This window comes from Melospiza georgiana, chromosome 12 (assembly GCF_028018845.1).
Source record: "Melospiza georgiana isolate bMelGeo1 chromosome 12, bMelGeo1.pri, whole genome shotgun sequence".
Taxonomy (NCBI): Eukaryota; Metazoa; Chordata; class Aves; order Passeriformes; family Passerellidae; genus Melospiza; species Melospiza georgiana.
Window position 1 is genome coordinate 4,785,408 of NC_080441.1, and position 24,579 is coordinate 4,809,986.

Here is a 24,579-nt window from a genome sequence, read left to right on the forward strand (position 1 = left end):
TGCAGAAGGTCAGTCTGAGGCTGTGCCCTCCTGGCTCAAGCCAAAGTGAAGCAGCATTAGGCAGCTCCAAGATCATGATTTCTTTTTGGCCCAAACTCAAAATACACCTCAGGACACCTCAACAAGGAGGGAGCAAAAAGATATTCTTTATTCTGATTTGATTTTAGAAGACCAAACCCATCTGTGCCTCACTCTTTAGTGGGGTGGAAACAGGGACCCTGTGGGGAGGTTGGTGGCTCTGGGCTGAGGAGCTGCTGCAAGAGGGTGAATTATTCGGGGTGTTTTCAAGGCTTGCTGCAGCAGCCCTGCTTTCCCCTAATTTTATGGGTCCATTTATCCTGGATATCCATTTGCAATGGATAATGTCATCATCACACACTGGGAAACGCTCGAGTTTTGTCGAAGTAAAGAACAAAGTCCCCTAAACCATGAGGTTTTATGTCTTTCCTGCTAATTTCAGTCACCGCCTTGGCTGGAGACCCAGCTGTGATTTTCCACAGTAGAGCTGGATTAAAATAATAAAATTTGGTGGATAAAATCCCAAGCCCATGGAGCTCCGGCAGCCTCCTCGCAGCCGAGCTGATCCAGAGGGACCCTCGGAGGCTGCGCCGGGCAAACCCAGGGCAGCAGAGAGAAAACACATTGTGGCAATTTCCTCTTTTCCAAAGGCACTTTGGAGTCCTAGGGATGAAATCTTTTCATTCCTTCTGCTGTTATCTTTGGCTGTGATTAGCAGTGCCTGGGAGTGGAGCTGAGGTTCTGGGCAGAGCCTCAATCAATTCAATCAATGCGGCCGTGACGCTCCAGCGATTCTCCCTAACCAGGGCTGGGTGTAAAGGAGGGCACAGGGAATCACAGGGAATGTGTGCAGGAAAGCTGGGCTGAAATCCCTGTTCCCTGTGCTGGGTATCATGGAATGCAGCCCTGGACTGCCTCAGGGAGGTACTTGCACTCATACAATCATTCCCACAACATTTAAATTATTCTCCTCATTGTATTAATGACTATATTTTTATTTCAATCAATATATTTAAATATATATATAAATTTTAATATATTGATATATTTCTATATTATATCTATTGTATATTTTAATATATTTATATTATATATGTGTGTGTATATACATACATATATACATTTTTATTTTAAATTAATGAGATGGCACAGACCATATATATATAATATATTTCTATAGTATATATTATATATTTTAATATATATTTATATTATATATGTGTATATGTATATATATTTATATTATATATATATGTATATATGTGTGTATATATTTATACGTGTATATATATATGTGTGTATATATGTATGTATATATATATGTGTATATATGTATGTGTATATATATATATATATACACACATTTTTATTTTAAATTATTGAGATGGCACAGACCATATATATATATAATATATTTCTATATTATATATTTCAATATATATTTATATTTTATATATATGTGTATATATGTGTATATATATACACACATTTTTATTTTAAATTAATGAAATGGCACAGACCATCTCCATTTTAAGATCTATTTTTGGCTACTCCAGGGAACCCTCTGCCCAGCCTGAGCTCCTCAAGCAGCCATGTATCCTAGGAAGATCTTTGCCCCATACAAAGCATCCAAACCCCACTGACATTCTTCCAACAACCTGGAGACACCAGCAAGCGCCAGAAAATGCTCCCAAACCTGGTGTGTTCTTTGCTGAAGCATTGAGAGTGTAGGGGCTACCTCTGGCTGAGCAGCTAAATAAATAAGTTCAAAAATTTAAGAAGATTCCCATGCCATGACTATCAAAATCAAGGTATTTCCACTCTTTTGTCATTTTCATTTTAAAAAATAAAAATTGTGTAAAAAAATAAAAGCAGAATGTCCTCTCTCTGTCACCCTTCCCTGGGCAGGAGTGCAGGAGGTGCTGGGCACAGGGTGCTGCATTCCCAGTATAAAACTGGATTTGCATCTCCTGCCTGGGATGTACAGCAAATCCCCCCATCCAGCAGACAGCATTTTGGCTTCTGGAATACTGAAAATGTCTCTTTTTCTGCCTGCAGAACCAATGCATTAACTCTGAGAAGGGGCAGCAGAAGGAAAGCCTGGAGCTGGAACATCCTTTGAGCAACAGCAAAGCAAGAGAAAGCAAAACCACCCCTCTAAGATGGCTGCAAACAGAAGGTCTCTGCAGCCCCTCCTTAAACACTGAAGATATTTTCATTTAAAATATCTACTTAAAGGCAGGTTTAATCTCAAAATGGCATTTTCCACTTAAAAAAAAAAAAAATCACATGCACACAAAAAAACCCCACCTTCAAAAATGTCTTCAGTTATTTCTCCTTCATTTTTTTTTCCCAATTAAATTAATTTAAACAGAGTGAAAAATGCTTTATGCCCTGAGAGGCTGAAACCTCTGGTGTCAGCTGAAATGGGCACTTGTGCTCTCAGCTTCAGCCCTCGCTGCAGGCACCTCTGCTTTGAAGCCTTTGAAGTGTCTGTGGCACAGGAAGAGGCTCTCCTCAGAGAACACCAGTTATTTTACAGATATTTAATGTGTGAAGTGTGTGTGCCTGTGTTTGGGTTCGGATAACGGGGCTTTCACAAGGCAGGTGGGAAAACAGGGACGGGATCCTGACTTGCAGAGCAAAACTGAGGGAAAAACCACCCTGGGAGCATCTCTTCAGCTGCTTCCAGCCTTCACCAGCACCGCCCTGAAGATGCAGATGAAATTATGAAATTATCTGACCTTCCGAGGGACCAAAATATTTTTTTAGTGTCTTTAGAACTCAGTCAGTCTCCCAGCACGAGGATTTCCTTTAGAGGAAAAGATGCCACCAAAAAAAGCCTGGGGACACCAGGAGCAAGGGGCTGGGGGTGCCCATGCCCACAGGGCAGCTGGAACCACCCCTGAGCTTATTTTGGGGCTGTGATGCAAAAGTTTTGCAATAAATTTGATTAATGGCTTTATTTTTTAGTTAATTATTTAACTCACATAATGACCTTGCTTATGATTTCAGAGATAAAACCTCTGCCTGAATTTCAGGGGGGTTGATGCAAAATCTCCACCTCAACACCCTGCAGGAACAATTTTGAGGCTGATTTGTTTAAATAGTTTAATTTCCCTTCTTTTTGTGGGGCAGGGATGCCCAAAGGTTGATGCCTCTGCTTCAGAACAAGCCACATTTATTCACTGTGCACTAAAATTATTCCAGCTTGCAACCAATGAGGTTTCATTAATATTAAAATTTTAAATCAGCCAGCCCAGCCAATGTTATTTGAGCACTGATGGTCTGTTGAGTATCTTCTCTCATGGACTGGTATTTAAATAGAAGAAAAGACAAAAAAAAAATTCTTATACCTGAAATGGAAAAACAATTATGTTCTGTGACTTTGCAGAGTTATTTTTGAGGACATGTAATATATTTTTGCAGAGTCCCTGTTCTAGGAGAGGCTCTTCCTTCTTGGTGTTTGTTGCTTCTCTTAAAGTAAACACAAGGAAATATTGGGCAAAGGATAGGGAGATAGTAGATAAGGAATATAGAATAAACCCTCTCTTGTTCAAACAATTGCCCTTCATGCAATTATTTTTAATTTTTCCAGCTTTGCTGCAGCTGTCCTTGACTCACCAAGGCCAGGTGAGATACTTTTCCTTGTTTGCAGATCCTAAAGTTTATAAAGCTTCGATCTACTTTTTCCATAACCAAATGTTTAGTACCTACCTGTTGTTTTCCTTTGGTATTTCTTTTTTCCAGTAGTCCCAGTCTTTAACCCACTGGTTCCTTTGGGTTGAACCAAGGGTTCATCTGATCCACCTGGAAACATCAATTTCCAGGAGATAAGAGTATCACCTGCCCTCCTGACAATTTTCAAACTAAACGCAGCACAGAATCTTGGCTATATCTAGAAAATAGGTGATTTTTCTTTTTTATTTAAAGAGGAGGAGAGAATACTTGTAGGAAAAAGAAAAACAAGATGAGGAGGAAGAGAGAAGATCAGTGAATGTCCAGCATTGATTTAGAAACAGGCTCTGCCAGGCAGGGGGAGAAGGAGCCTTTCCCAATCCATTCCATTTATGGTTATTAGTATTGATATTGTACTTCTCTTGGCTCCCAAAAGGAAAAGTGGGGAATGAATTAGGAAAAAAAAAAAAAAAAACACTTTTCTGTAAATAATTTTTTCCCAATTCAGATGTTTTTTAGGAAACGAGGGGGGGAAAAATCTGCTTCTCAAATGTCAAGGACTTGAAAGACTAAAAATACATCACCGGAATAAATAAATTAACCCAGAAGACAGGACTGATGCTCTGCAGGCATCAGGGATTAAATAAATTCACTAAATTCAAAGTGGTACTGCAGATAAGAGCTCTTTGTGCTGCAGCATGTACAGCTTATTGATTCTGGGATTGAGGTGCTGTGCTCTCTTGTAAAGGGGGCTCTGCCTGATCTGGTGAGTCCTGCCCCAGTGCAGAGCGTGGAGCCCAATCCCCTCTCCCCATTTGTTTTAATTTGGTCTCTGCCTCCCGCCCTGCACTGCCTGGAGGTGCTGAGCCAGCAGGATGGGGCTGCTGCAGGAAAGGAGCCGTGGGCATCTTCCACAGGGAAGGAACGCCCAGCACTTCCCCTCTCCAGAGGGTTTTGGGGGCACTGAGAGGACAAAGGGTCCTTAAGGGAGCAGCTCCAGAGGGGATCCAGGTTCTCCACACTCACATTTTGTTACGGGAGCCACCAAGGAATGTGCCTGACCAAGGTCAAAACAGGACCTGCAGAGATAAGATGAGTTTTTCCGGACAACAAAAATAAAAAGTGGGAAGGTTTGTAATAAATCCCAGAGGGGCTGTTGCACACCCAGCTGGAATGAAGCTGGGAAAGTTCCAACTTACCTGTTTTCCATGGCAAAGGGTGTTTTCACCTCCTTGGTCAGATGCTGAACTGTCAAAGTCACTTCACACGAACACAGAAGGACATTTAATTCCTCCTTTGGAAGCTCACCTGGTGCTCAGCTCAGGTTTCCTCCACAGGTTGCTCTGAAGGGCCAGCAGAGCTCTCCAAACACAGAATTTCACGATCTCCCAAGGAAGAGAAAGACCTCCAGGCCTCTGGAGGGGTGAGGAAGCAGCTGGGCAGGGCAGTGATGCTCTCAGGGTGTGCTGGTCCCCTGTTCCATCTCTCCTTGGGTGAGGTGGACCCAGCACCAGCACCTTCCCAGCCTTGGGGCATCCTTGGGTGCTGGCTTCCAGAATCATGGCAAAAACAGCTGATCTGACCAAGGGGAAACACCTTCCCAGCCTTGGGGCATCCTTGGGTGCTGGCTTCCAGAATCACAGCAAAAACAGCTGATCTGACCAAGGGGAAAGACCTTCCCAGCCTTGGGACGTCCTTGGGTGCTGGCTTTCAGAATCACAGCAAAAACAGCCAATCTGGCCAAGGGGAAACACCTTTATTATTAATTGTTGTCGCTTAGGTACGAGGGAAGAGCTCTATGGCATGAAAGAAGTTGCCACAGGGACTTTTGGGTGACCTCCCCAAATTCCTGCATCTCCCTCAGGTTTGGCAAATCTCCCAGTATCTTTCACCAAAATCAAGCTCTTAATCTCAAGACACCTCTCCTACGTCAGGCTGCCTCCTGAGCACGATCCACAGGGCCCGTGTTTCAACACCCAGGATTCATTAATATTTCCTGCAGAGTGCTCAGTAAGTAGCAAATAAAGCAGGAAGTGTCCCAGATGTTGGAAAGAAAAAATGGAATTATTCATTGCTTACTAACATCAAATGCTAATGTGAGAAAAGCATCCTTGAAGAAATCCTTGACTAAAATTCATCAGAGTGATGTGAAATCACTGTTTTAATTATGCATTTTGAATGTATTTATTAGTCCCGGTTCTGATCTGACTTACAGATGTTTAGCAGTGATAAGGGTCTGCTGCAGCCTTCGGAATTACTCATGATTTATAATGACAAAACTTGGATCAGAATTAGGTCCTTGTCACTACTCTATAATATCCTTTCATCAAACTTCACATTCAACAGATGAAAGCGAACGTGGTTTCTGCAATTTCCAACTCTACCACTGAGCCCATGAGTTCCTTTTTTTAAAATTTCTCCTACAGAAGTGATGACTCTCACAGCAAATTTTGTCTGCTTGAGTTACACTAGCCATGAGAAAGTTGAGAGCAAAGGAATTGGAATCTTTAATCCACCAAAATGATGTATTTGGCCTTCTGCTGGCCGTAAACATGGAATTTTAATGGAAGAGTTAATTGCTTTAATTATGCAGCTCTACAATCTCATTCTTTCTTAGTGCTGTGACTATTAGATATATACCAAATATTGAGAGATTTTCCAAATCTTTGGGAAATCCAGGGATTTGATGAAGTTATCCAAAAGCTCAATACCAGACAACAATTGGATGTGCTCAATACCAGATATTTAAAATAAAACACCCTCTGTTCAAGAATGATTCAAAGCCATGTGGTTTATTTCCAAAGAATGATGGAATTTTAAACTATTGCTTGTTCTAGAGCTGCTCCAGAAAGAGCAGGTCTCCAGGGATGCTTTACTCCCCAAGGCATGAATGCATGATTAAGCTAAATGTATTCCATAAATGCCTTGATGACATTAAACTAAATTTTTTAAAGAACAGATGGAGAAAGTTAATAAATATTTCATTCTATAATATAAAACTCACTTCTATATTCACAACTTCAGGGATCCTCAGCTTCACAGATATCAATAAGTCTGATGGATTTCTTGCTGCATTCTCATTCTTCTGCCCTGGTGTCTCTTATGGGATCATCATTTCTGCATGCTTGGATTGTTTTATGGGATCAGTGAAAGGCAAGTGACTGTAAATCTTGACCTCTTCTGCTCCTGGATTGTATACTTTTATTCTTTGTGACCATAAGTGTTCATCTCCACATTGAATAGATAATTAAATGACAAAAATTATTCAAAGGGAATTTGTAGTGAGAAATTATACCATGAAGAACTGATGGGGAACAGAGTTAACCCAAGGAGAATCAGGAAAAAAAAAAAAAACCAGTTTAGAATGGCCAAATAAAAGACTAAAATCTCTGTGTATTTGGGAATGTCATGAAACATCCATTCACTGGGGAAAAAAAATATTATTTTTTTACCTGCACATCCCAATTCTATTCAAACAAAATTTCTATTAAGGGAAAACAGTGTGGATATTGCTAAAGAACTGTAGCCCAAGCCTGTTATTCATATGAAAGAACTAATCTTTACATGGGGGAATTACAATTCCTCACTCTGTGTATGCCATGAATCTTGTAAAAGAATAATTAGAACTTGCTCCGAAAGGAAAGAAACGCCAGACTTGAATAATATTTTAGGAAGAGCATTAACAAACATTTTTACACTGCCAACAATCTTCAGCGCTTCCTAGCAGAGATTTACATTCCATTATTAATTAACTGCACTGAGTCAATAGTGTGACATAAAGCTCAGGAGATGTGAGCTGAGCACAAACTCTGACATCCACGAGAACGGCGTGGTTTGAGAAGTTTGATTTAAAATTTATGCAAATGAGCTCAGCAAACAAGGACCCAACAAACTACTTCAAAGCACCACGCTCCAGCCCAAAAAAACACGACGAGATCAAATCTTTGTCATTTCTCAAGTGTCTTTACAAACCTCTGCCTACTCAGGACAAACAATTTCACCCCCAATACACCTGGATAGTTTGGTGGAGAATTAGGAGGTGATTGCTCTTCACAGGGTCACTGCCACATCAGCCTGGATGGCTGCAAGAATTTAAATGTACTTAAATGCTATATAATTTGTCATTTTAGATCTGACTCTTGTAGGTGTCCATAGAATACAACAATGTCCCAGCTGAGCTGCCTGATAGGGCTGACCAAAACAAAGACAAAAAAATAGCAACTCTATTGTCCCCATTCCCATTCCTCCAGCTCCCACCATCACTCCACTTTTGGGCTGAGAAACTTCTCCAGATTGTGTCCAGGGAAAATATTAAATTCAGAGTAATGACAAAAACTATTCAAAACAAATTTATAGTGAGAAATTGGCATGTGAAGAACTGATGGGGCACTGGCACAGCCCAAGGTGATATCACAATATCATGCTATTGTCCTTCCTTTTCCCTCAACCAGGATCACCTCTCAGTTTTTGGGTTGGGAATCCCCACAAAATTGCATCGAGGGAAAATATTAAATGCAGAGTAAAACATTGCTGTAAAGAAATACTAATTAATTCATGTTATGTTTCAAGCCACAAAAGTTAGTTTATTCCCTTATTGAAGGTTAGGTTAGGTCCAGGTACATTTGTATCTTCAGAATCGGGGCTTTTAAGGAAGAAAAAAGTTTCTCATGTTTCCCGACATCCCATTAAAATGGTTGTCCTTTGACGTCAATTAGAGCTGGCCAAGGAAAAAAAATCATCCTTAATTGCTTTTTAGAAATAGACATTATTGCTTGCACCATCACAGCCAGATTCGATTTCCTTTTACAAGAAACCAGGATGCTGGGAATGCTGTAAACCTCCAGCTCTGCTGAATATGGATGTGGAGCTCTGCTGACAGAGAGCTGCTTTCCCCTGGGCTGCGGAAAAAACTGGTGCAAACCCCACCAATGTGCTGAAATATCTCCAAAGTGGAAAAAGGCTGGAGCTGGATCTCAGCTAGGGCTGGTTTGGGATGGGCAGTGGTCAGAGTCAGACTGGGAGGGCTGGGGGCGCTCACCTGGAGAAGAGAAAGCTCCAGGGAAACCTCCCAGGGCCTAAAGGGGCTCCAGGAGAGCTGGAGAGGCACTTGGGACAAGGCATGAAGGGACAGGACACAGGGAATGGCTCCCACTGCCAGAGGGCAGGGATGGATGGATATTGGGAAGGAATTCCTGGCTGTGAGAGTGGTGAGACCCTGGCAGAGGGTACCCAGAGAAGCTGTGGCTGTCCCATCCCTGGAAGTGTCCAAGGCCAGGTTGGTGGCGCTTGGAGCAACCTGGGATAGAGGAAGGTGTCCCTGTCCATGGCAGGGGGTGGAACAGGATGGGTTTTAAGGTCCCTTCCAACCCAAACCAACCCTGGGATTCTGTGGATGCTCAGTGCTCCATCCCTGCCTCCCCATGAGAGTGAGTGTAACCTATCCCCACAATCAGAGTTACAAAAACAATCAAACCCTCAAAACTTGGGTGTGTTTCTTTACCAGGAGCATCACCAAATTTTCTCAAAGCCTTTTCCACACTTGTCTTACTGCAGGGAATCCATAATGTCTCTGCCCACCAGGAAGAAGAGGAGTCCAGAGAGGAGCGCCAGGGGCACCCCGGCGGCGGCGAACATGAAGGACCAGCCGTAGTAGACGTGCACGGGGACACCATCCAGGCACCTCTCGCTCCTCTCCAGGAGGATGTACCTCTGGAAGTCAGCTGCAAACTCCTTCCACATCACAAAGAGAAACACGAGCAGGAGAAACAAACCTCCTGGGGAGAGAGAAAAAACTGAGTTATTGTCTGTGCAGGGAATACAGGAGTAAAGGGGAGAAAAGACGGCTGCAGCTTCTCATCCGTGCTCGGCATCAAAGCTCTGTGTGGCAGAATTTCTGTTCCTGATGTTGCTCTGCAGGTTCCTGGGGAAGCTGAGGCCACCGGCCGTGTACAGCCCCACACCACAGTGACCAGTTCCTGCCTCTGACACCTCCTGCTTTGACCACCAGCACTTCTGAAGGCTCTGCTTTGGCAGGATAAGGCCATGGAGAAACCACCGAAGCAGGGCTGATGTTCCCAGCAGGGAGCTGCCCTCCTCTCTCCAAGGTGGGATCTTTCACCTTTTTCCTTTTTAATTTCTCAGAGATTAATGAGGAGACACCAAAACTTACTTCTTCCTTTTTTGTATCTACCTTTGCAAGCAGGGTCATAGCCAACCCCCAGCAGGAACACAGAGATGCCATGATCAATCCTGGTGTTGATGGAAAAATTTTGGCACTGTCACCCCCAGAGCCAGCAGAGCCTGCAGGACCAGAACATTATGGGGTGGGAAAGGCACACAGCCATGAGATATTAATCTTAGGTGGGCTACTAAATACCAGAATAATAACAAGAATTATTACAGCAGCTTATGCTATGAAGCTGGAAACAGATGACAAAAATTAGAGTGGCCCAAATCTCATTTACTGTGTATCTTGAAAAAATATATATTTCTATGGTGCGTTTTAAACTCAACATCTATTAAAGCTAAATAGTGATGGTGTGTTGACAGGTCTGAAAGCAGTTCAGAAATATCTGATCTTGCTACTTCACAGGTAGAAGCTGCTATTTTTAAATGGTGCTGTATAACATATAGATATACACACACACACATATGAAAGAAATACATCACAGCTTATATTATTTTTATGGTTGAAGTGAACTGCTCGAAATTAATTTAGTTGACAAGTTACTACACAGTTCTGTGGATGTGTTGTGGCTTCTGCAAGATTTAATTTCTCCCCTTGCCATTTTTAAATCAAAGGTAGTTGTGGTGTATTTAATTATTCTTTCTGGCAGCTTATGCACTCCAAAATCCAGCTCTTGTGCTAAGGAAAGGGGTAAAGATTGATGTTGATTCATCTGCTTAGGGAGGCTACTGAATCTTCAGTCAGAGAAAACACGTCCGTGTTTTACTGTGATTCTGTTTATAATGGTTATAAAAACATCTCAGAGACAAAAATAAGACTCACATGAAGGTAAGAGGCTTCAAAGTCCTCACTAGGAGGGAGATAGAAAAGTTGCAGTTCCCCACCCTAAGCTGTCACATCTACTAAACTGCCTCCCATGCCCTAAAAAGATGCAATCTTACCAATCAAAAATTGGTGTAGCCATACAAATATTCTTTACATCACCCAACACTGAAATTCCAGCCATTCTCCCTGATGTGGAGGAGTCCTTGTTTTTCCTGGAGAGGCAGGCAAGGAGTTAAGCAGCAGCTGCTGGAACATTTGCATGTTCATTGAGGTTTTGATACCACTTGAAATTAAGTGCACAAATAAATATTTTACACTTACCATGATAGTTGTATGCTTAAAATACCAATTATTCTACTATAAGAAAGCGATGGTGTGTTCAAATAGTCGCATGTCCTTTACAAAATACAATGTATTGATAAGAAGGCAATTAAGTCTTTATTACTGATGTAATTTAAAATTAAATTAATTAGATAGCAACTGAACCTTGAAAAGTGCTCCTTTAAAGATCAATTTCTATTTCATTAACTTATAATACCTACCGTAAGAGACGCAAATGAAAGCGCAGCCCCGGTGGGATGGAGGACGTGGGTATGGAAATGTACTTTGGAATTCTGCTTTAAATAACCAGGAATTCTGTGCTGATTTCTCCCAGGACAATTTATATGGCCTAAGTCTCGTTTTTTGAAGTAATCAGATCAAAACCTTCCAGTTCTCACTGAGGAGGGTGTGGGAAGTCCCATGTGTGGGTGGTGTTATCCCCAACCTCTTCGGGAGATAAGGAATGGGAATTGGTCCCTCCTCTGGCCTCAGGAGAAGCTCCAGGTCCTGGCATGGAAGGATTTATTATTAAACAGGTACTGGAGGTGATGGCATGGCCATGGCATCTAAATTAAGAATGTTTTCACACTCTGGGCAAATGACAAGAATATGTAAAGCAAGCAGTCTTCTTCCCTGGAATAATTACAGCTGAGTGATGAAGAATCCCTGGGATTTACACGATGTTCTCGGTAGGAAGAGAAAATCAGAAGGGCAGGTGCAGGCAAATGATGGTGGGAGCTCAGGAAAGGCAGCTCACCAAAATCTGCTCAGCCAGAAATGCTTGTTTGGAGTAGTCACAAATGTACCTGAATCTACCTAAAATTTGTCACACTTACACTGATCAGCAGCCTCTTCATCATGAGAAAATCAGAATGTTTCACTCCTATGCTACCAAAGTGTTTGGCATTTTTGTTTTAAAATGCTGTTGTATTTAGGATTTTTCATCTGTTGAACAGGTTTCACTTTACTCCCTCCTTTCTGGGGCTTTTGGACACAGCAGAAATTATCTTTGTTTCCTGACAGCTTTAGATGTAGAGACACAGATTCCTTTCATGCTTTGGGCAGCAAAATGAAAAACTGAAAAAATGTAATTTTCTGTCTGAAACAGGACACTGTCTTTGGCACCCACACCCGAGACACGGGGTGTGTGTTGGGTTTGGGTAAGTGAAGATCTCACCAAACCTCATCCCCATGCTCCTCTCAGCACCCCTGTGCTTTCTCCACCAGAAAATTACCTGAGTGATTCCTTTCATTGCCTCCTTCTCCCTCTTTGCCTCTGTTCATCAGGGTGGTACTGGGAAAAATTAACTGCGAAACTCCATCTCCAGACTGATGAGGTCAATGGCATCTTCTGGGGAGGGGCTAATTGCCAGAAAATTGCAGTGGGGCATTAAATCTGTCTCCTTTGTGCACTGCAGATCTGGGAGCCTGGAGCTCCATCCCCCTCTCCCAACGGAGCTGCTGCATCTTCTGTGTGGGCAAATTGAAGTGGAGCTTTTCCTTTCTCTCACTTTATTTCCTTGTGACACCTTTATAGCTGCTAATTGTGGGGACAGGTGAGTGAACTCAATCTTTAACTCTTATTCTGGGGAAGCTACTGAATTTTTGTGTAATCTGCTAATTAGGAGAATAATGAACTTTGACTCGTTCTCTCTCCCGCTCGTTGCCTCTTAGGGATGTTAATAACAGCGAAATGGAGGGGTGACCTTCAGCTGCCCTTCCATAACTGTCAGCCTTCCCTGCACGTGGGGAGCCTGAGACTGCCAAAGTGGAGCTGCTCCATTTGGGAAGCAGAATCTGAGCAAAAAATCCAGCCCTTTAACTCACAGGAGTGGGAAATCTGCCCTTTTTTTCCATGCTGTTGGGTCATGCTGAAGAACAGGTTGGTCCCACCATGGGCAGGGATGTGTCCCCTCATCCCAGGGTGCTCCAAGTCCCATCCAACCTGGCCTGGAACACTTCCAGGGATGGGGCCTTCACAGCCTCCTTGGGCAACCTGGGCCACAGCTGCACTTCTAAGTTTGGTCTCTAAAATACTCAAAGGAAAAGAAAACTGAGGAGCACAAGGTAGGGAAAAAATGAAAGACCATGAGTAAAGTTGTCTCAGCAACTCAAAGAGCTTCCAGAAGCTGCAGCACAGAGCTCACCCAGCCCTCTTGGTGACATTGTAGTGACAATTAACCGACCTCTGACTACTGAAACATAGGGACAATCAGGCACCAGGCAGGATCTGCACCCCTTGGAAGCACTGAAGCTCATTCCACAATGGCAAATGCTGGGAGGAAAGCAGCCCACTGGCTACACTGGCTCTTGCCTCGTGTATTCCAGGTGCTTTTGGGAGAAGGCCGGCAGGGAAAACTGCTCAGAAAATGGCCTCAGCTGCAAAGGCAGCACCAGCAAATGTCAGATTGGCTTTGGCTCTTTCCAAAGCCATCCAGTGGAGGAATACCAGAGAAATTACTCCAATGCTTTCAAAAGGCCCTCAGAAACACCTCCCAGAGCAATCCATTGTTTATTGGAGCTGGCACAGTCAGATTTGTCCTCTGGAATGTACAGTAAATAAAAGGCATCCCAGGGGGAAATCCAAAGGGATCCAGTTGAGCCATAACAATCCTCACCCTTTGGCACTGGATGGGACAGATGGACACACAACCCTCCTCAGGCTGGTCATCCATAAATGCCTGGGAATGCATTTGCACCTGTGGGGCCTTTAGAGCCTTTTGGTGGGAAAAGTGACATCATTTTGCAAGGAATAACCACAACTTCTCCCAAAAGCAGGGAGGTGGTGGGCAGAACAAAGCTGCTGGTGAAGGGTTCCCTGCCAGGCTGGGACATCCCGCAGTCCTGGTGCTCCATCTCCCATTCCTGCTGCCAGACCACATTCCCACTCTGCAGATTGCCAGCTTTTTCACACTTCCTCAAGGAGAGATCCTTTCTGCAGGGGAGGTTAATTAACACTGACCCGCAGGCCATGATGAGAAGACAAGAGGAGCTTTCTCCTGCATCATCCCTGCACATCCCGCTTCCCAAAGGAAAGGGATGGGCTGGGGACTCGAGCCTCTGTTAAATCCATTGTTTCTACTGCTTAGAGCAATTATGCTAAATATTTTTAGAAGGGATAATGAGAAAATAACCATGGAGGGATGCAACACAAATCCATCCAGAAGCCAGGGCCAAGCAGGATCCAGAGGTCTGAGATCAGGATAAGCCCCCCGAATAAAAGGATCAGTTGAAACACGAAGGAAACTTTGCTGAAAAACACATTGAATCCTTCTGCTATCATTTGAGTGGAAAATATAGCAGGAAGTGTCTTCCAGCTGAACTCATTCTCCTGAACGACTGTTAATAACAATGATTGCTGTTCAGATTGAAGCTGCATTAATACAAACTTCAATTTTAACAGCAGCATCTTTGTCTAATGCCAAGAGGTTTATGTGATGCATAATCAGCTCTTCCAAAAAGTGTCACATTCGAAGCCCCAGCCTTTTAATCAAGGAGTAGTCAAATAAAGTGGAAAAGCAATGAAGAAAAAGGAAAAGAAAAAAAAAAGGAAGACAGTTGAGTATTACTCGGCATCCTTTTCTGTGATATTTCTGCCCAATGTGCAGGCTGGACACACTCCTCAGGGACATCTGCTGCTCGTGGGAGCCTGGACTGCAGATGGGAAGGGAAAGCTTCCTGCCCTGGTACAGCCTTTGGATTATCCCTTATGGGATCACAACAACCCCATGGAAAACTACAGCCTTGGGAATCTGTTTGTGGAAAAGACACAGAGGGTGCCAACAGCTGGACATGAGCCCAGGGATCCCAGGTGGGCAGGAGGCCAATGGCACCTGGCTTGGGTCAGGAATGGTGTCCAGGGGATCAGGGCAGTGCTGTCCCCTGTGCTGGCACTGCTGGGGCACCTCCAGTGCTGGGGCAGCTCGGGGACCCTCATGAGCAGAGGGACATTGAGGGGCTGGGGTGAGTCCAGGGAAGGGAACGGAGCTGGGGAGGGAATGGAGCCCAGGAGGGGCTGAGGGAGCTGGGGGGGCTCAGCCTGGAGAAAAGGAGGCTCAGGGGGGCCCTTGTGGCTCTGCACAGCTCCTGACAGGAGGGGACAGCCAGGGGAGGCTCTGCTCAGGGAACAGGGACAGGAGGAGAGGGAACGGCCTCAGGCTGGGCCAGGGGAGGCTCAAGTTGGAGATCAGCAGGAATTTCTCCAAGGAAAGCATTGTCCACCTCTCTCACAGGTTGCCCAGGGCAGGGATAGAATGACCATCCTTGGAGGAATTTAAAAGTTGTGTAGATGTGGCAGCTGGAGACATGGATCAATGTCAGAACCTTTCTTAAATATTTTCACTAATGTTTATTGTGGGGCAGCAGGAGCTGGTGAAGGATCTGCAATTAAGCAGTGGTTTTTCACAGAAAGACCTGATTTCATTACAAAGTTCTTCACTTGGCTCAGCTCAACTGAGTTCCAGCCTGTGGCTGCTTGAGTCATAAAAGAGCTTTTTTGTGAGTTTGAGTCACTGGTATAAATCAAGTATTTCTAATATTGAAGCCAGTTATAACTCTCAAATACAGAAAAGGAAAAAGCCCAAGTGATAATTCAGTGGAATCATTGGTAACAGCAGCGGGAAAAATGAATAAATGCCTATTTTTAATTCATTTTCCTGCAGTGCCATCGTTTCATCTTTTCAGGTCTCCTTAAGCCAGCCCTCCCATTTTGGATCATGGGGTTTGCCTTTCATCCCTCCGTGGGTTTCCAGCTCTATCAAAGCTAACAGCAGAGGAGCAGCCCAAATGCAAAGCCTGACTTTGGGGAACTGAGCAGGGCTGATGCTGCCCAGACTTAACACACCTGCAGGCTTTACTGAAATGAAAGGGTTGCATACAGGAGTAGTAAAAACAAAGTGATTTTCAAAAATCTCAGCCCTGCTAGGACTAAGGACTATCTTGCTAAAACCTGGCTGAGCACAGAATGATGGAATCACAGAATGGTTTGGGTTGGAAGGGGACCATAAAGGAGGTCATAAGGACCATAAAGGCCACAGAAAGGGACACTTTCCACTGGACCAGATAGCTCAGAGCTCCCAGGGGTTTAAATCCAGAGGGGAAGAGGGAAATAATCATTTGCTGCTCCCATCAGAGCCCCATCTCCCACGGCAGCGCTCCATCCCCGCCTGCCCCCATTCCAAAGCCACCCTGCCCCTGCCCTGTCCCTCACCTGAGAGCAGCAGGAATCCTCCCCCAACTTTGTAGGAGTGGGGGCTGGAGAAGGGAACCCCACAGACCAGCAGGAGCCCCCCCACGAGCCCAGCAGCCACGGCCAGCAGGATGAACGCCGTCCAAAATCCTCTGTACACTGCAACAGGAGCAAGGTCGGTCAGAAGGGAGAGGGAAAGAGGGAAATTACAACCTCAGAAATATTTTTTACTTAATGATGCCATGTTTAACTCCTGCTTTGGCAACAGTAAAAACAACAACAACAACAAAAAACCCAACGTTGCTGTGTCAGGCAGAGCTAAGGCTCCAGCCTTGCCAGGGCACCTGGAACAGCCACGGGTTCAGGGGGAATGTCATGGCCCACAGAATGGGACTGGAAAGAGGCCAAAGGGTTGGGAAGGTTTGCCAGGGAGGCACACAAAAAAAAAAGGAGGAGGAAAGGACATTGCTCTTAGCTGTGCTGGGGAAGGTTGGAAAAGCTTGGCAAGAAAGGAAAGAAAACAGCAAAATTTGGAGAGGTGGATTCAGACCACAGCTTTGTTCCACTTTTAATTAACACTTCGGGAAGGTGCCAGGCTCCTGGTTTAAAATAAAAGCAGTGTTTGCTAGCAGGACTGCAGGGACAACAGGAGCTCATGAGCTCCCCCATTAATGGCCTTGTTAGGCTCTGGGAAAGAGCAGGGGCAGGAGAGCAGCTGCCTGTCCATCCCAGGAATCTGGGGCTATGACTTCATTCAACACCCCAGGCAGAGCTGAGCAAGCTTGGGCCCATCACATCCTACCAGCTGGAACAGGATGGGATGCAGCCCACTAATTCAAGTCTCCAGTAGCCAAGTGTCTTGCAGACCCTGCCACAAACCTTATCCAAAGGGAGTGGTCCTCCAGCAGAGACCCCCTGATACCCTGCTCCCCATCCCCTGATTTATCTCATCCCTTGGACCACCCCATCTCACCCTGCCAGTTGTTTTCCAGAAGCTCCAGCTCAATTTAAGCCAAGCACAGGCAAGTGGGAAGTGCTGAAACGATTCACACTTGAAAGAAAAATGATACAGAGAAGATGCGTTTTCCTCATTTGAAACCATTTTGTCAGGAGAGCCACTTAGGGAGAGATAAGTATCTTGAACTCTCCAAAACCACAGAATTCATTTTCATGTTTAACCTCCCGTCACCCGTTTCTCTCAGGGAGCCTAAGAGGATGCAGATAAGGCAGAATTATCTCTGGAGCAGGTAATAGCTGCAGGACCCCTCTCCTTGGGCAGCCTCCTGCTTTGTCAGCCCTGGCAAATGAGGAAGGGCTGGTTGGAAAGAAAAGGTGTCAGCGGCAGGGTGTTATCCCAGGGAATTGCAGAGGATTGGGGCAGGAGAGGAGCCCGGTGCTCTGTCGGAACCCAGCGCATCCCTCTGGGTGTCCAGAGTTGCCAGGACCCCACAAGGGGGCTCAGAGACCCTGGCGCACTGCCCAGAGCACCTGGAGATTTGATTTTGACCCCTGGAGCAAATTATCAGCTTTGTATGAGGACCTGAAAGTCACAGAGGTTTGAATGGTGTAGTAATAAAATTATCACAGGGTGAAAATGTAGATTTTAGGATTTTTGGTATGGGGGTTATGGGGGCAAGATGGAGGCATTTGGGTGTGTCCAGCCTTTCTTCTTATTATTATTCTCCATTTTCTGCTGTGATGTTGGCACTTTGGGATTGGTTTAGAGTAGAGGTGCACTGTCTAACATAGGTGATAGGTATTGGGAATTAAGTGTAAATATGATATACGTAGTTTGTAGTATAAAAGGACAACACAGAGAGTGCCTGTGGCTGCCTTGCTGAGCAGATCTCGGCTGGGCAGAAAGAAAATTTTATAGATAAGAATTAATAAACAACCTCAAGACCGAAGAGTGAAGAGTCCAGACTCGTTCTTCAGTTGCACGGGCCAAAGCAGAGACATCCTGCACATCTCGGGGCAGCAATTACCAACCAAAACCCGAGAGTGCTCCAACCCCCTGAGCCACCCCTGGTCCCCCAAGGTGATGGGGACAGGCAGTGCCCGGGTGCAGCCCCCACATCCCAGCACAGCCACGGAACCACTGGGGTGGGAAAAGAGCCCTGAGAATGCCGAGATGGTCCTGGGACTGTCCAGGGGACACATCTGGGAGGGTTCCACAGCCGGGGCTGACAGGCAGGGACAGGTGCCTCCAGCGCCCTTTATTAGGATGGAAAAATATGTGTGTGTGTGTGTGTGTGTGTGTGTGTGTGTGTGTGTGTGTGTGTGTGTGTGTGTTTATCAGCAGGATCATTCAGAACTGGGACGCTGTGCCCGCCTCTCCCCAGCAGAAACAATCCCACTGCTCATCCCGCACCAGCTCCTCCTCCTCCTCCCTCCACATCTCCTCCATCTCCATTCCACACCCCGGGGCAGGAATTCTGCACAGCCAAAGAAATGAGCTGCCCTTCCTCGCATGCTCCTACTGACAATATTTTTTTTTTTTAAATTAATTTCTCATAGAGAACTAAAAAAAAAAAAAAAAAAATAAAACTAAAAAAGGTACTACTAAAGGCTAAGGAAAAGGTCAAGATGTTTGTTTGTGCAGAATGCCTGCTCTGCATCCCCGGAGGCAAGTCAGACTGATGCACACTATTTAAAGAAATCAATTCATTTCAAAAAAGATCATTGAATTAATTCTAACTGCTGCCACCAATTTAGCAAATTAAAATTCCTAACAGCAACTGATTCATTAAAGAACTTGGAAAATATAGAGAAACATAAATAAAAAGGGACCCAATTGAAAGGAAGCTCTCCAACTGTGTAGTGTTCATTGCTTTAAAAATAAGCCAGTCACTTATGTGGGTTTTCTAACAATTTGGTTTTTAACCAATTTTCCAGTGCTTGTTTATTTTGTCTTGCAAAAAATCAACACCTGAGCTACCCCAGAAAACCAGATTCTGGGATGGAGTCAGCACTCAGGCTGGGTTTGGGTGGTTCGGCTCCATCTCTTCCCAATGAGAGAGGAGATGGGAGGGAATGGATTTACCCTCCTGCCCTGCTCCCCTGGAGGAGCTGAGACCCTTGGGAGGGAGCTCAGCCCATCCCAGCACTCCAGGCTGGAGGAGAAAACATGAGGGAACCTCTCAAGGTGGGCTGGGGCAGCCAAGGCAGCAGGACTGGCTGGTGAAGGAGCTTTCCAGAGGTCTTGGCCATGTGAATTTGCAACAGGAGAACCACAGCACTGACACACATCCCAAATGTCTGCCTGATCCCTTGGAAAAGAAGCTGCTGGGGAGAAGGAAAGAAACTCACCTGCAGTTGTGTCATAGGAGGGATGGGGGAAAGGTCCCACAGCAATGGGCATGGGGAAGAGGTAGCCATGCATGCAGAACTTGGGGTGGGCTTGGCTGGCTGGAAAAGATAAAGAAAAAGAAGAATTAAATCCCAGTTTGCTTTTATTTCCTGCAGAATCAGTTACAGTACTGACATGGTGATGTGCTGTCGTGCAAAATCTGCAAAGCCCTCAGTGAAATCAGAAGGCTGGGGAGGAAAAAAATATAATAAATCTTGGTTAGAGAGAAAAAAAAAATAGAAATAATAATTATGAAAGAGAGGAGATATCAGAGAATCTGAGACTGCTTCTTGCACATCTTCTCATCTTCATAACCTGACTCTGAGGTGGACAAAAATCATGAAAAATGGAACAACTGAAGTCAGTGTCAATATCCTTGCTGCTGTTTTCCTCTAGAGAATGTGCCTGACCACCTGGAAGGGCCAAAATGTTTGGGTACCAGAATAAGGCACTTCCAAGATCTCCAGCTGGTGAGAAGGAAAAGCACAATTAGAATGGAAGTGCCCCATCAATATTAATACCACTGAGGCTTATCATGATTAACAGTAATAGAATGAATGTTAAATGAATTAATTAATGGTTGGCCACTTATTTAAATATGTTCCCCAGCTCAAAGGAGCACTTTATAATAGGTGGACATTAGTTCATGCTAAATTGACTATGGAATACCTATTGAATTAATTATTACATCCACAAGACCAGCAAATTAATTTGCCATGATCAATCCTATTATAATAAATACCTAAAGAAGTAGCAAAAAATTTGCCAGTTATCAGAGTGACTCATTTTACTTCAGGTAAAATTATATTATGTATTTCCATATAATGTAATTCAGTAGCAAACTCCCTGTCTCAAGCTTGTCCTTTTTTACCACAAATTTCCTGTGTGAAAAACCTCCCATTGTTGAGTGGTGGCGGGAAGTATTCCTGCAAGATTTTACAGGAAACAGGTCAGGGGCTGGGGGACAGCGAAGTCATTTGAAATTTTAATCACAGCAGAGCAAATTTAGTATGGGAACCTGCACTGTTTGCAGGGAAGTGCCCTCTGAGGCGATTGTGCTGCTCCACAAGCTCAGGAACATCTTCCGTGGAGGCCTCAGTGGGCACAGGGCCAAGGTTTGTGTGGTGTTTGAAGCCTTTGCAGAATTTATTTAAAATCTGGGGTGGTTTTATCACAAATCCTACTGTAGAGTTGTGGTCCCCAGCAGGGCTGGTGCCAGGTGTGTCCTGGTGTGGTCTCACTCCTTTCCTATTCCTGGTGGGAACACCTGGTTCACTGGGCCAGCCCTTCACTGCACGAGGGACACCAGGGTGGCACCAACCAGGGTCCCTTCCTTCAATTTGTTTTTTAAGAGTGAATGTGTTTCCAAAAAAATTAAGGATTTTGCATCCCTCTCTGTTTATTCTCGAGTGTAATTTCAATGATCTTAAAAAGTAAAAAAAAGTGAGAACTTAAAATAAAATGGTTTTCCATCACTGGTCCTGGCATCCAGGGACACCACGAACGTGCAGTTCCAGCCTTCCCAGTGCTGAAACCAGTGGGAGCTGGGAATGTTTAGGAAGGCAGAAAACAGGGACAGAAGAGCAATGCCAGGAAGGGCATGGGCTCACATTTACAGAACTTTGCTGAACACAAACATCAAGAGGTATTGGGAGGGAAGGGGAGGAAGGATCAGCATCTCCTTGCTGGTGGAAGCCACCACTTCACATAACCTTGTAGGTGATCAATTAAATGGCCTCATGAGGTTGCAACATTTCAGTGAACAACCCTCTGAGAGCAAAATCCAAGTCAAAAAAAATGAGCATAGAAAGGGCACAAAGAGTGAGCCAGCTTTGCTTTTGACAGAAGATGAGAATGACAAAAATGAAATAAAAACTGTCTCCTCATCCCTGGGAGCACTTCCTGTGTTTGTTTCCCATTAAGCTGTGATGGAGTGCTGTGGATAGGGAGTGGTGGCATTGTACTCACTGTACCAGAAGGTCCAGATGCTCTCAGGGTGGCCCTCACCAAAGAACCAGCACCGCCAGAAGAAACCCTCGTGGTGGAAAGTGAGGATCTCATTCCCAGCCTCTGTTGGAGCTTCAGCCTGGGGAGGAATGAAAGTCCAGGCTGAATCAGGGAACATCATGGTACAAATGGTATCAACTTTGCTTAGACAGACATTGATTTAATTTTTTTATGGGGTTTTCTTTTGTTTCTTGAGTCAGTTTTGGAGGGATTGGGGAACACAGAGGAGCTGTTGTCTTTGACTTTCTGCTGTGTCACAGCTACAAAATGTTCTGACATCAAATCGTCCTGCAGCCCTGCACAAACCATTTGCCTCCTTTTCTCCTGTCCTTAAACCCCTGCTGGCCAGAGCTGCATGGGACTTTCAAGAAGCTGGGCCTCCTGGGTGTGTTCTACCCCTCAAACACCTTCCTCCAAACCCAAACCAGTGTGAGCACAAGATTTTGGTCTTTCTTGAAGGGACAATATTGCAAAGTCCAGTCATGGAAGATTTACCAAATAACTTATTAAAATTATCCTCAAAACCAGCTTTATCTTCCCCACACACAGTTTGGTAAAGGAGACAGGACTGTGACAAAATTAAGTTTTATGGTGGATGGGGAATGTCCATAGATGAATGGCCACAGAAAGGAGCTGGGACTCAGCAGGGAGTGCTAGAAATATTTATCCTGTCACAGGTTCATAGGTTTGGGTGGGAGAGACCTTAAAGCCCATCCATCCAGTGCCACCCCTGCCATGGGCAAGGATACCTTTCACTATCCCACGTTGCTCCAAGCCCTGTCCAGCCTGGCTTTGGTCACATCCAGGGGCAGCCACAGCTGCTCTGGGCACCCTGTGCCAGAGCCTCACAGGGAAGAATTCCTCCCCAGTATCCCTCTGGCAGTGGGAGCCATTCCCTGTGTCCTGTCCCTCCATCCCTTGTCCCCAGTCCCTCTCCAGCTCTCCTGGAGCCCCTTTAGGCCCTGGAAGGGGCTCTGGGGTCTCCCCAGAGATCTGCTTCCCTCTCCGCGATGTTTTATGTATCACATTATAGCAGCTTCTGACCTGATTCTCCTTTTACTTTCAGGATAAAACCCTGACTATGACAAGGGGAACATTCAGCCCTGAAACCTCCTCAGCTGGTGCCTCTGACTTGGTGCATCCACATTTCACTGAGCTTGCCAGATACTCAGCCCATCCTTATCTGTAAGGGACAGGATTTGACAGTTTAAGAAAGGGCAGAGAAGGTAAAAACAGAGCCTGTTATCCACAACCAGCAACAGAAATAATAGAAACAGTGTCTGAAATAGAAATAAAATAGCTCAGAGGGAAGAGTAAGAGCAGTTCCTATTTGTGCCTGGTGTTTTTGAAGTCACTGCCTCAGTGTCAGGCTCCCCAACACTTGGCTAAGAGCATCTCTGAAATGTTTGAGATGCTTATTTGTGTCGTGCAGTGCATCACCTCTGCTCTCTCCACTTTTAAAAACAACTAAAATGTGAAACAATTAACACTGTCACTTCCCAAGTACACAAAAAACAAGTAGCACTTCTCTGTCTCTGCCATCCTCAGGCTTTACTGAGCTGCTTGAAACTAAAGACCCTGTTTTCTGTTTCACTTCTCCAGGCATTTTTCCATCATAGTTTTTTTTTTTTTTTTTTTTTTTTTTTAGTTAGGAAAGTCATTTGGAACCATGACTCAAGCAAACAGTGCCCTACATTTGATTATGGGATTCTGAAATGAAAGAAAAAATATTTCTTGCTGGCATCATGATGCCTACCCAGGGTGACTCACTGCACCAGGAAAAAAATCAAACCTAATTGGATTGAACTTTGAAGTAACAAAAAGTCTGCACACAACGAGGATCTTCCTGTCATTCTGTAATGGAAACCACACATTGATTGGCACAAAAACATTTCGGGGGAGTGGGTGGCTTGAGGAACTGATCTGGTTGTTATTTCATTGAAGAATTAGACAACAGCAAGTGCAGCAAGAATCCAACTTGAGGGATCTATAAACGAGTGACACCAGCCTTTAGCACTAAAATATCAAGCTATTCCTTGAAAATTACATTTCCTGCTAACTAAAATCCTATATAAACCTTACTTTGAGGATATCCAGGCCACTGGTCAGATGGGCAGGAACCCATCTGCTCTGCTCTGTGTCTGATGTTCTCTTTAGTTTGGTGTCTGTGCTGCAGCTGTGCCACTTCAGATGGAAGCGACTGCCAAGGCCCACACTTTTAAACGTGAACTAGTATTAAATGAAAAAACTACAGAGGGAGAAATCTTCTAATGGCAAATATCAGGAGATATCTTTTGTCTTTGGAGGGAAATGCTGTCAACAGCTAAAGCTCTTACATTTTTGCCTTTCATTCTCTAATGTTCATATCTGCCAGATTACAGAGATCTCTTAATGCTTCCTAGACACAATTTACTCCAGTCAAAATGCTCAATATTATGGAAAAGCCAGGTTGGATTTTAAAGAATTTAAAGTTTTACCTCAGGCTGACGTTTTACATTAACAGGTCACTTTCATCGAGCACAAACATTATCAGAGATTTCAAAATTTTAAGACCTGCAATCATTTAGGCGAGTTCTTTCAAAGCACAAGGATTCGGAGCTCACCCCGGCGGTGCTCAGAGTGCCGTTCCCATGCTCGAGGACCCCGCAGGTGTCGGTGGCCAGCAGCCAATAATCCGTGCCAAAGGCGATGAGGAAGAGCAGCACCCCGGTGCCCCCGAGGATCCCGGCTGCCAGGGCAGCTGCTCCGGCCTTCATGGGGCAGCAGGGGGGAAACCGGCCCAGGGGAACTCAGGAAAGGAGGAAAACCCCCGAGTTTCCCGGGGATCTGGGAGAGCGGGGCCAGGGAAATGCTATTTTTGGGTGTGGGCAATGATCTCCTGGCTGGTGTGGGTTTCAGCGGGTGGTGGGGCAGGACTAATAAAAGCAGATGACCTGGTGCGAGCGAGCAGCTGTGGCATTAAGGATCATGACAAGCAGCTACAGAGCCATCCAAGGGGACGCACGG

General features: G+C 44.8%; 1 protein-coding gene across 1 annotated transcript; it reads right to left on the reverse strand.

The window, feature by feature from the left end:
* Nucleotides 1-9,183: 9,183 nt before the first annotated feature.
* LOC131088623 (transmembrane protein 182-like) lies at nucleotides 9,184-24,329 on the reverse strand. Its single transcript, XM_058032828.1, has 5 exons — nucleotides 24,177-24,329; nucleotides 21,535-21,652; nucleotides 19,527-19,625; nucleotides 16,239-16,376; nucleotides 9,184-9,470 (listed from the first exon to the last, which is right to left on the reverse strand). Exons 1-5 carry the CDS (start codon nucleotides 24,327-24,329, stop codon nucleotides 9,241-9,243), a joined length of 738 nt encoding a protein of 245 aa, XP_057888811.1. The 3' UTR covers nucleotides 9,184-9,240.
* Between the last annotated feature and the right edge of the window lie 250 nt (nucleotides 24,330-24,579).

Excerpts from the sequence above, each read along its gene's own strand:
- LOC131088623 (XM_058032828.1), bottom strand. The coding sequence starts at position 24,329 with ATGAAGGCCGGAGCAGCTGCCCTGGCAGCCGGGATCCTCGGGGGCACC. Across the intron at positions 21,653-24,176 it reads GCACTCTGAGCACCGCCGGG|GCTGAAGCTCCAACAGAGGC; the intron begins GTGAGCTCCGAA and ends ATTCCTCCCCAG. Across the intron at positions 19,626-21,534 it reads CATCTGGACCTTCTGGTACA|CCAGCCAAGCCCACCCCAAG; the intron begins GTGAGTACAATG and ends TATCTTTTCCAG.